At 40.7% G+C, this 12,813-nt stretch overlaps 1 protein-coding gene across 1 annotated transcript in view; it reads right to left on the bottom strand.

The window, feature by feature from the left end:
- Positions 1 to 127: 127 nt before the first annotated feature.
- The window catches only part of Rad17 (RAD17 checkpoint clamp loader component), a 31,564-nt gene continuing 18,878 nt past the window's right edge, over positions 128 to 12,813 (bottom strand). Inside the window, exons 11-17 of the mRNA XM_032898737.1 lie at positions 11,781 to 11,963; positions 10,121 to 10,206; positions 9,870 to 10,016; positions 7,101 to 7,250; positions 5,211 to 5,331; positions 2,403 to 2,460; positions 128 to 899 (exon numbers count right to left, since the gene is read on the bottom strand). Of these exons, the coding sequence (XP_032754628.1) occupies positions 620 to 899; positions 2,403 to 2,460; positions 5,211 to 5,331; positions 7,101 to 7,250; positions 9,870 to 10,016; positions 10,121 to 10,206; positions 11,781 to 11,963 (1,025 nt within the window). The 3' untranslated portion in view covers positions 128 to 619. The remainder of the gene's footprint in view (positions 900 to 2,402; positions 2,461 to 5,210; positions 5,332 to 7,100; positions 7,251 to 9,869; positions 10,017 to 10,120; positions 10,207 to 11,780; positions 11,964 to 12,813) is intronic.

Genomic DNA, 12,813 nt, shown 5'->3' on the forward strand with positions numbered 1-12,813 from the left:
TGGCCAGGAAGCAAGCACAGCATAGGTGCTACCTGCCCTTCCCATTTTAGAGCATTCGCTCTACTTATGCCTGCATCCAAGGCAGACAGTGCACAGTAGGTAATGTTAAAGGATAAGAAAGACAAGATGAAATCCAACATTTTTAATTTCGATATAAATTATGTAAATACTTTCCAGAAGTATCTAAAATATTTCACTGTACAACATACCAAAACGGTACCCGAGATGCTAGATGCAAACTGTGAATAAGGCACAAAGTTTATTTATACTCATAATTGCATCCTAAAAGGTTTTATAAATCAAATTTACAATGCCCCATAAAGTCTGTATGTTCTGGATTATTCCTTCACATTCTCTGATATTTAGCACAACATCCATACATTCTTCACACCGTGACCTCTCCTTAAACCATACACAAGACTAAATAAATACTGAGCACTGAGTACTTGAGACCTGCTTTACTTCAAGATGACAGGCGGCAGCTGCCGTGATGATCACTATTAGGAACTGAGCAATTAACAAAGCTGGTCCTTCAGAGACCTGTGAATGCTGCTCAAGTACCAGTGAATAGACTAAAACCGATGACTCTCACGCAGCAGTCTGATTGGCGGGCTGTTCTCTATGTCTCATCGCTGTCATAGTCCTCTATTACTATGTCTTCCTCTTCCTCCTCCTCCTCGTCCAGGCCCACCTTGGAGGAAAAGGGCCGAGGCTGGCTGGCGGGCAGGTCGCTCCCACTGTTCTGACTCAAAGGGAGAGACCAGGTTTCTGGGTCAGCAGTCTGGGCGGGCTCGCCCTGAGCCTCCTGGGCAGGCTGTCCTCCACTGTGCAGCAATTCATCCCCGCTGTCAGGGTCTATGAGCCCGAGCTCTCGGTCAGTCAGGGCCTCCATTTTCAACCTGTCAGATCACAGTGAAGACATCAACGGGAACAAACATGAGACTCCTTTAAATTATAACCTAAGTGGTCTTTCCACTCACAAACACACGAAAAATACAAGGTGAATGACCAACTGTGAATAAGTCCTTTCTGCTTACAAAAATGTTACTGTCTTCAACAGAGTCCTACAGACTAACAACAGACGGCCCAACTCAGAGAAACTAAAGCTCACACCTAATCCCACACTCAGGAGGCAATGGTAGGCCCTGGACCTCTGAGTTCAGGCCAGCCAAAACTACATAAAGGGTCTGTCTCCAAAAAGAAACTAAACCAATGAGCTTCATCCAGGTGTGGTGGTACAGCCTGTCATACTAACACTTGGGAGGCTAGGATAAGAGAAGTTTGAGTCTAACCTCCGCTACAGTGTGAGAGCTTGTCTCACAACAACAAATCTACTCTGTCCTCCTTTTGTACTACTTTATTTATTACTGTTACCTTCTAAACTAGAAAAAGGGCACTTGTGGGATGATGTCACAGGTGAGGTCAGGTACAGGACAGAAGGAGGCCTGTCAATGGACGAGAAGGAAGGATGGGTGGGAGAAAAGTTTGAAAGAGGAGATGGGAACAGAAGAGAGGAGGTGACTGAGAGAAGCTGCTAAGAGAGAACATGGAGGCTGACGTTAAGATCCCACACTGAACCTTTACAGGTTGTTATGAATGTTCTTAAGGGATGGATGTGCACAGGGCTCTGTATGTTTAGGTGGGCAATTATATCTTATCAATTAGATCAAAAGTTATCGTGTTGTATGTTCTTTCATGTGCAGATTTAAGAGTAAGGGAATGTGGGGCAGCTAGTCTGGGCCACCACCGAATTGGAATGTATGCTTCTGGCAAGATATCTACCAGATATCATAGGAAAAAGACAGCATTTTATTTTTATATTTTTACAACAACAGGCACTTTAGTTTTTTTATTCTTATTTTATGTCTATAGTTGTCAGATACCCTAGCTTGAGTTACAAAGCAGTCAGCTGTAACTGCCAAGCATGGGTGCTGGGAATCAAACTCAGGTTCTCTGGTCAGTGCTCAACCAGTGAGCCATCTCTAAAGCACTACTTCCTTTAAACATTTTTTTAAAATTATTCGATTAATTAGTTTTTAAGATGGGGTCTATCTACCTAGCTGTGTCTGCCCTGTAAAACAGGCTGGCCTTGAGCTCAAAGAGACCCACCTACCTACACCTTCTGAGTGCTAGAAATAAAGATTTGTGCCCAGCTGTTTTGTATTTTTTTTTTTTAAATATACTGTCAGAACGCTTTATTTATTTATTTATTTATTTTTTCTTTTTCTTTTTTTTGGAGCTGGGGACCAAACCCAGGGCCTTGCGCTTGCTAGGCAAGTGCTCTACCGCTGAGCTAAATCCCCAACCCCTGCTGTTTTGTATTTTGTGGATGACATTCACTGACTGGATGCTAAACATATTGAGCAGACATTTCAGTGAGAGTTTTTAGATGATCAGCTTACCTCCCAAAGCTTCGCTTCAAAGGAAGTCTTCCAATATCTTGGATAAAAGAAATCTGAGCTGAAAAGACAGTTTAAGTTTTAAATGACATCATTTAAAATGTATTTTTAATTAACAAATTTAAACTATATATTTATGGTGTACAGGACATTTTTAAGTGTGTATGTATACTTTATATAGTAGCTATACCAAGCTATTTAACATGTATTACACTACCTAATTTTTTTTGGGTGAGAACATTTGAAATACACTCTTGGGTCAGTCACCGAGATGACTCAGTGGGGGAAAGGTGCCGGCCACCAAGCCTGATGAACAGAGTTCAATACCCAGAACCCTAGACAGGAGAGAGTGGACTTCACTTAGCTTATCTCTCCTGTCTAACGTTTTATGTCCTCTGACTTAACACCTCAGTTCCTTTACTTCATCTCTGGTAACTAAAAATCTATTGTCTATGCATTTGACTTTCCTTTTCCTCATACAGGGAGATTATGTAGTATTTTTCTCTTTGTACCTGGGCTTATTTCATTTAATTTAATGTCTTTAACCATCATTAATCCTTAGGGGAAAGCAAACAACCTAGAGAGCACCCTACACAGCTAAGAGAACTGTTATTTTTAAATTAGCAAGGCAAGCTTCAAAAAATGAAGACTCACATATGCCCCACAAATTCCACTTGGGAATATAAAAAAAAGGGGCAAAAGGAAAAAAAAGCGCCCAGCACCTGAGAGGCAGAGGCAGGAGAATCTCTGTGAGTTTGAGGACAGCTTGGTCTGGTCTACAGAGGATAGCTGAGAGCTAGGACTACACAGAAAATCCTGTATCCAAAATACAAAAGGACCAAAAAAGAAAAAGAAAACGAAAGAAAGCAAGAAAAGTCTGTGGGCTGGTGAGGTAAATAGACGTGCCTGCCCACTGGGTCCCCCATGGTAGAAGGAGAAAGCCAACTCCAGAAAGTTGTCCCTCATATCTCAGAAACACTAAATAAAATAAAATATAATTGTACCTGGGTGTGGTAGTGCACACCTTTAATTCCCACAGCCCAGGAGGCAGAGGTAGGCAGATCTCTGAGTTCAAGGGCAGCCTGGTGTGTACAGAGTTCCAGGACAGCCAGGGGTACTCAGAGAAACCCTGCCTCAAAAAACAAAAAGAAACTGGAAGAAACTTTTTTTTTCGGAGCTGGGGACCCAACCCAGGTCCTTGTGTGCTAGGCAAGCGCCTACCACTGAGCTAAATCCCCAACCCCTGGAAAAACTTTTAAAAAGCATTTTGAATTCTCATGTTTATGACAACTGCATTTATTGATGATGTAAGCTGAGTCCCCCGTGTCATTAGCACGAGTGCACGAGTGCACCATGCATACAAACAGAAGGATGGACACACGTATTGAATAAGCGCACATGTAAGTAGGGCTGGGGAGAAAGTCAGCTGGTAATGTGCTTTGCAAGAGTGAGAACCTGAGTTCAATCCCAACAATTTAGATTTTCAAAAAGGTACATGTCCTGTCAAGTGCTGGAATCCTAGCCCTGGGGAAGTAGAGGCAGGTGGGTCCCAATTCAGAGCTAGTAAGAGACCCGACTAAAAGAATGGTGGACAGTATCTGAGGAACATTACTGAGGTTGCCTTCTGACTTCTACATGCATGTGTACACATGGACACATACAAATACATATGTGTATATTGATTACATAAGCAAATATGTTTAGGAAAACAGTAAGCAATTTCATGGAGAGTCATCTGGGATTGAGTTCAGTGGTATAGCACTGGCCTAGCTTGTACAAGGAAGGCCCTAAATTTTGGTTTTCCAAGTGTCTTTGTATAATGACCCTGTCCTAGACCTTACACTGTAGACTAGGGTGGCCTCGTACTTACAGAAGTCTACCTGCCTGTTTCCCAAGTACTGAGCTTAAAGGTATGCACTACCATGCTTGGCTGCAAGGCCCGAAATATGACTCCAAGCATTTTTAAAGAAAACTAGCAAGTATGACCTCCTCAAAACAACAGCCACCATAACAAAAGGAGGAACAGACATGGAAAGGAAAAGAATAGCATAAACTCTGTAGGACTAGGCAGAAACTAAATGTTCTATGATGAACTTGTCATACACACAAACAAATCACTCTAGGTTTCTTTTCAAGACAAGAGCTTAGAAATGACACTAGGTTGCCATGGAGATGGCTCAGCGTTAAGAATGCTTGCAACAGCATTGGATTCAAATTGGTTCCCCAGCAACCACAACGGCCTGTCAGTGCAGCTCTAAAGGCTCCACTCCAGCACCCTTCTGCCTTCTGCTTGCATTTGCACCCATGTGCACATACACACAATAAAAAGAATAAGAAGAAATAAAAACACAGCTGAAAGCATATCAACTAGTCAAATTTGAACAATCTGAAATCAAAATAAATGATAGTAAGGAGCAACAAGTGAAGAAGCAAGACTCCAGTCTTTATCAATACAGACCAAACATTAAAACAAAGGAGAGCAAAACTATTCTGTACAGTACAATTCACAGACAAAAACCTAGAAGGGGCTGGAGAGATGGCTCAGCGGTTAAGAGCACTGACTGCTCTTCCAGAGGTCCTGAGTTCAATTCCCAGCAACCACATGGTGGCTCACAACCATCTGTAATGGAATCTGATGCACTCTTCTGCTGTGTCTGAAGACAGCTACTACAGTGTAAATAAATAAATACATCTTAAAAAAAAAAAGAAAGAAAGAAAGCAGAAGGAAGGAAATCCAACTGTCCCCTCTATAGATTAAACACATGCTAACAGGCAGGCAGCAAGTGCAGTGCAGGAAGGGAAACCTGTTACCTTTGTTTCGCATTGGAATGGTCAGAAGAGCAAGATAAGGCAAGAGCTGAGTCTGCAGACACACAGCGGGTAGGCAGAAGTCACAGAAGAGTGCTTTTGCTGCCAGGCAATTTTCCCGATACTGTAGACAAAAAAAGAGAAGATAAGATTCAAAAGATGGTGATAAGCATATGCAAGGCATGATGGTACACTTTAATCCCAGCACTCAGGAGGCAGAGACAGGTAGATCTTTGTAAGTTTGAGACTAGCCTGGTCTACATAGCAAGTTCTGGGCCAGCTACAGTGAAATTCTGTTTGAAACAAATGGCAATGTAAGTATTTAAGTTCATTAATTCTTTGGGTCTGGTCAATTTTGGTATGTGATATTTTTATTTATTCATAAGTTTTTAAATAAAGTTTATGAAATAAAAAATTTTTAAAGAACCAAACACCCAAGTCAAGCAAAAAAAAAAAAAAAAAAAAAAAAAAAAAAAGGTCATGATTTCATAGTTTATTATGCTACAAAGTCTGTAAATTTATGTACCATAAAGACACTTTAAAATGTAACCGGGCTGGCCTCCAACTTACAATCTTCTTGATTCCACCCTCCTTTGAGTATATGAATATATTTAAAATGTTGTTCTAGGACTGAATCCAATCCCTGAGATCCACATGGTGGGAGGAGACTCTCAGTTTGTCTTTTGATCTCTTTATGTTCCTCTCCCCTGCACACACATGCACAAATAAACATTTTTTTTATATAATTAAACGTAACTTTTTAAAATCCTAACAATATTATGTTACACTGGCTGCAGCCTCACACATCTGCATCTGCCACATGTTTTCACAGTATGGAATCCTTGCTAATGTGTGACCTGTACAGTTGGACTTGCTGGTAAGAACACCATGATGCTATTACACAAACACTCATAAGGCCTCAGGCTGTGTCTCTGTCCACACTGTGCTGCATTATGCACACAGCTCCATTGTGACTGACTGACTGCTGCAGCCACAGGTAGTGCACATGCCTCAAGCTCGAGGCCTCTACTCAAACTGTAACCTCAGGTTTAATACTTTATCTAATTCTAGGTTCTCACATAGGATCTCCTCATGTACCTCAGGCTGGCCTCAAAGTAGTTGAGGTAACTATTTTGCCTCAACTTCTCTGAACAGTGCTAAGATAACAGAAATAAGCTATCACACTGAACACTATGTATTTCTGTGTTTTTGTTTTTGCTTTGAGAAAGGTCTCTCTATGTATCTCTCTCTGGCTGTCTCAGAATTCACTATGTAACCCAGTTTGGCCTTGAACTCACATAGGTGTTCAAGCTTCTGCTACCTAAGCTCTGGGATTGAAGGCACGCATGAGCCACTACACCTAGAAAAATCATGGGTGTAGGAGCCAGCTTATAGCAGTGCACTATATACTTTTCTCTCTAGTTGTTAAAGGATAATACACTTAGCAAGCTAGTACAGGGCAGGAGGACCAGAAGTTGTTTAGGAACACCCAGGACAAAACTTAATTAAAACTGAACAAAGAGAAGCCCAGCTTGAGACAGAATAATACATATATGCTGAAGTTAGTATGCAGAGTCTCACTGTGTAGTTAGCCCAGGTGGACTTGAACTCACAATCCTCATACCTTAGCCAACAGTGCTGAGATTAGAGCTCATCTCAATTATACTATAGATTATAGCTTAGCTCAATCCCCACTATACTAACCATTTAATTCTCTCAGGTAATTTCAGGAATAATACTCAGAGACCACCCACCCACAACCATCAATCGGGTAGCGCAAGTGCATATTGCTGTAATCCTATACCCCTGCCTCCACATCGCCAACCTCACATCAATCACTTATGCTATTAAAATAAAGTAACTCAACATCATCATAACCCATTGCAACGTTACCTTTTTCTGTATTAGAAACCATTGGGGCTTATGTAAGGGTCGAAAGCTGGATCCCCCTCCTTGGCAATGAGCGAATCTCCGAGATGTATTGGAATGCATCACACCTCTTGTAGCTATAGATGTACTATAGTCCCTGAGTGAAGAGCGTGTCTAGCAAATGAGACAAGACATAAAGCATTTATGAAGACTGTTGTTAGTACCCACACATACATTTAAGAACTGCTTATATATATATATATATTGCATATTTACTTTCTAACATCATCAAAGGCTGCTATAAAATTATTTAAAACAAACTCAACTGAGACATAGAGATCAAATGCATTGGATGACTTTCTGAATAGGGTCTTTGGTGGAGTTGGTAAATTCTCTGGTAGGGTTGAGAGAAACATTTTTTAGGGCAACCAAAAATAATAAATTACTAAACTATTTTTGTCTTGCTGCTTTTTAAGACAAGGTCTCCTCTAAGTAGGCCAGGCTAGTCTTCACCTTGATACCTCCTGCCTTACCCTCCTGAGTACCAGAATTACAAGCAGGTACCATTATGCCCAACCTAAATTAAGATTATCTAAACTAACAGCAACTTTTTTTTTTTTAAAGATTTATTCATTTATTATATATTAAGTACACTGTAGCTGTCTTCAGATACAGCAGAAGAGGGCATCGGATCTCTTTACAGATGGTTGTGAGCCACCATGTGGTTGCTGGGAATTAAACTCAGGACCTCTGGAAAAGTAGTCGGGTGCTCTTTACCGCTGAGCCATCTCTCCAGCCCTACTAACAGCAACTTTATTAAGTGTGACCATATTATTATGGCTTTAGTAAAATGGTTTTTATTCATGTATGTTTGCAATTATTTTCCCATTTTCCACCCAAAACTAGCATATAATATATAAGAGATTAGGCAAATATAGCAAAGTAGAAAAAGTAAATAAAGGTTAAAGGTCCGTGGGTTCTCAACCTACTGCTTTACAACTTACGTACAGATTTAAAATTTCCAAAATAAAAAAGCAATTATGCTTTCACATGCTATAAACTTTAAGGTGATTGCTATGCATGTTACTAAGTTGATCGCTATGCAATGTGTCCATGAATCTGACACCACACTGCACATCCTCTATGTGAGAACATGCGGTAATTAAAAAGGGGTTTGTCAAAAACTGAATGAAGGGCCATGCGATGGTGATGCATGACTTTAATTCTAGCACTCAGGAAGCAGAGGAAGGCAGATCTCTGAGTTAAGGCCAGCCCAGTCTACAGAGTGAGTTCCAGGATAACCAGGGCTACACAGAGGAACCCTGTCTCAGAAAAAGAAAGAAAACAAAAACAAAAAAACCCAACAATAACTAAGAGAAGGAAACTGAGTAACTATAAATATTTTTATTAACTTTAATTACTATGTTGTTTTGTTTTGCTTTCTGGCTGTCCTGGAACTCATTCTGTAGGTCAGGCTGGCCTCACAGAGCTCCATCTGCCTCTGCTTCCCAAGCGCTGGGATTAAAGGTGTGTGCCACCACTGCCGGGCTTTTAACTTTAATTATGATTGCTAACGACATATTTATAACCAGAAAAATATTAGTATACCAGAGCAGTGCGGTTCCGCTGAACTTCTTGCAATGATGGAAATGTCATACAGATGAGCTATATACAGGCACTAGCCACACAAGGCTACCAAGTGCTGCAAAGCAGGTGTGTCACTTAGAAACTGCATTTAAATTAAGTAGCTGCTGTACTGGTCACAATAGTATTAAGAAATCATGAAAAATATTTAAGAAATTTTGGCACAGGCTCATTGGCATAACTGTTGTTTAAGATACTAGGGGGTGGGGGTGGTAAAAGGATCACTTGAGTCCTAGAGTTCAAGACCAACCTGAGTAACATAGCCACCTTTTAGGCTGAAGAACTTAAAAGGGATGGGGAAACAGCTCAGCAGGAGAGAGCACTTGTCAAGTGAGCTTAATAACTTGAGTTTGACCCCTGGAATCCACACAAAGGTGGAAAGAGCTCATCAACTGCACAGAGTTGTCCTTTGACATCCACCTGCTGCCATGTTAATTAGAAGGAAATTAAGAACCCATCACTGGTTCTGGTCCAGGGGAATTAAGCGCAGAGCGTTGTGTGTCCTAAGCACGTACTTGAACACTGGGTTACACTGCCAGCCAATGCATATTTTACAGTAATTTCAAAAACCAAAGTCTGTTTTAATTTTCAAGGACTGACAAGTTTTCTAAGTACAGGGCTGGAGAAAAGGCTCAGCACTTAAGGGCACTGCTGCTTTTCCTCCAGAGGGCCCAGAAGTGTCTACAACTCCAGTTATGCACACTATATACACATATACACATGCAGACACACCAATACATAATAAAAAAAATCTTTTAAAAATGTCTTGAGTATATGTTAATTTTAAAATTAGAAAATATAAGCTGGAGGTATGGCTCGGTGGCTGTGAGCATGTGCTGCGCATGCAGAAGAACCAGGTTTGACTCCTAACATCCAACACCGTCTTCTGACCACCTGCTGTGACACGCACACAGTCATGCACATTAAACAAACAAACACATAAGGTTAGAAGAGAACATCAGACAGAATTAGCCTCTATATCATCCAAAAGAATCAGATACCCTGAGACTTTACTATAAACACTGGCTTGAATGATTGGATTTAGGACAGTAAATGAGAAGAGTCACAAAATATGTGAAATAGGGTAAAGCCCAACATTTTCCTGAGGAAATACAAACATATAAAAATACTTAAGTCAAATGGTCTTACATTCCAGTCACCACCGAGGATATCTGCAAAACTCAGAAACTCACTGGCTCTCACAAGGTCATCTACGTCGGCGAAGAAATCTATGTAGTTTTGGTGAAGGTACAAATTAAAAAATTCTCCTGGCATGTGTGACATTTCTACTATTTCCTATAAAAAGAGGTACACATAAATTGTGCTGCAAATGCAGTGAGCAGATGTTTACACACAGAGACAATACACACGCAACAAAGTCCAAAGCATTAGGAAATTACCTCGGGCTGAACAAGCAAAGTATCCCGGTCATGCTCTGACAAGTGAGCCGGCAGGCGAGGCGAGGCGAGCTCTGTTAAAGGTGCTCCTGTAAGACAGTACCTGCGTCACCAGTCACTATACTTACAGCACTTTCAATACTTCAGGTATAGTAATATCAAAATATAAAGAAGCTATTAAAAATTGAAAACCAAAACATCAAAACAAGTGAGTTTAACTACTTTACTACCAAGGACAAGATTCAGAATTCTGACTTTTGGATCATGTCTTTTCTAAATTTAAAGTCTGACACGTCTCAGACTACTTCCCACTTCACCTGTCAGCTCGGGTTGTCCTCTCCCTTTGCCTTGCTCAGTCTAGAAGCTGCACTTCTGTCTGGGAAGAGGCTGTTCTACCTTCAGAGGCAGGAAAGCTGCCCACAGTGTAGATCAGAAGTGACGGAAGACAGGATGAGGTGAAAATGGACACTGAGGCTGGAGGTGAGCTGTCCCAGAGGCAGATGAGCATCTCCAGCACCACCTAGGTGGCCACTTCGCTTTCCTTACATGGCATTTCCATTTTGAAATCCTGAGTCTTTCTGATAGGATCATATTGGTATTTACTATATAAAGAACAGTCGCCTGGGATTTACTGGATGGAGGGAAAGTTTTGGAGAGTATGGGTAGAAAGGCAGTTGGAACAAGCAACACAGAAGGCAGATGAGCACAGTGGACATCTGTGGTTATCAGGACAGCATCTTGGTGAAGAGGAGCAAAGGAAACTGAAGCCATTTGGCACCTGGCCTAGGACCCAGTGTTTGCAGCTGAGCATTACAATAGCTCTCAACTCTTACTACTCAAAGTCTACAGCAGGGGTTCTCAGCCTTCCAACTGCTGCAACCCTTTAATACAGTGCCTCAGGTTATGGTGATCCCAACCATAAAATTATTTCATTGCTACTTCATAACTGTAATTTTGCTACAGTTACAAATCATAATGTAAATATCTGATATACAGGATATCTGATATGGGACCCCTGTGAAAGGGTTGTTCCACCCCCAAAGAGGTCACAAGCCATGGGTTGAGAACTGCTGGTCTAACTGAACTGATATCTTTAAGAAACTATGATTTAGGGGTTGAGGATTTAGCTCAGTGGTAGAGCGCTTGCCTAGGAAGCTCAAGGCCCTGGGTTCGGTCCCCAGCTCTGAAAAAAAAAAAGAACCAAGAAACTATGATTTATACACGTGATTATGGCTTACAGTAGTGGTTTTATGCTTTTTTAAAAAATAAGATCAATTTATTTCTTTTTATTTATATGAGTACACTGTAGCTGTCCTCAGAGACACCAGAAGAGGACATCAGATCTCATTACAGATGGTTGTGAGCCACCATGTGTTTGTTGGGAATTGAACCCAGGACCTCTGGAAGAGCAGTCAGTGCTCTTAACCACTGAGCCATCTCTCCAGCCCTTGGTTTTATGTTTAATCCAGTTAGAAATGTTCCAACTGGATTATAGGTAAAAACACTCTCCTGCTACATTTTAGCACTGGCTATGTGGCATCTGGTAGGTCTCTTAGCTCCTTCTTATAACAAAACAAAATACAAGGCATTTCAAAACACATAGAATCTTGTTTCTGTAGAAAAAGTTAAACATCAAAGATAAAATTGCAGAAAAGTTCCTTACTTTTACAGTACAGAATTTTCCCCAAAGCTCTGAAGAGAAAAAGAGAGACATCTTTTCCACCAATAGCTTGAATCTCCTGATTTTCCAAAGTACTATTATGTTTCCTTTTCTGCTTTGCTTTTGAAATCCAAGCATCTGATTTCAATGACATCCTTTTCTTCTTTGACCATGAACTGTTCTCTCCTAAATAATATAAAAAAAAAAAAACAAAAAACAAAACTTTCAAATACTTATACTAAATATTCCAACCAAAACTTTTTCCTGACAAGCATTAACTTAATGTGGCCTTAGTGAAGGATGCTCTCTGTCGCTAACTACTGTAATAAAATGTCACTGGACAGTGGTGGTGCACGCCTTTAATCCTAGCATTCAGAAAGCAAAGGCAGGCACATCACTGAGTTAGAGGCCAGCCTGGTCTACAGAATGAGTGTCATGACAGCCAGGGCTACACAGAGAAAAACAATCAAAAACATAATAAAATGTCATTATTTAAAATTGTTTTAGAAGCTAGAGAAATGGCTCAGCAGTTAAGATCACTGGCTGCTCTTCCAGAGAATCCAGGTTTGATTACTGGCCTTCTCAGGGCAGCTCACCAACATGTAACTCTAGATCCAGGAAATATGATGCCCTATTCTGGCATCTGTGGGGACATGTGGTACACAGACATATATGCAGGCAAAACCACCCATATACATGAAATATGAATTTTAAAAACACTAAAAAGTAGGGTAAACTGTGTAATAATCTCCAACACTATAAAAGTAGGATCCCATGGCATCACAAATTTCCAGACATAATAACACAGTAATGTCATCACCGTGTTCATAACAGTTATGTGCAAGGTTCTGGTTTTGATGGATGCCACACAATAAATACTTTTATCCTCACAGAAATTCTATGGATGTAGGAGACAACTATTACAGGTAAAGAACTGAGACAGGCCAGGGAGAGACCTCAGGAGGTAAAGTGCCAGAGAAGCAAACCTCACCACCTGAATTTGATTCCAGGCACCCACATGGAAAGAGAGAACCCT

The sequence above is a fragment of the Rattus rattus genome, chromosome 3 (assembly GCF_011064425.1).
Source record: "Rattus rattus isolate New Zealand chromosome 3, Rrattus_CSIRO_v1, whole genome shotgun sequence".
NCBI lineage: Eukaryota > Metazoa > Chordata > Mammalia > Rodentia > Muridae > Rattus > Rattus rattus.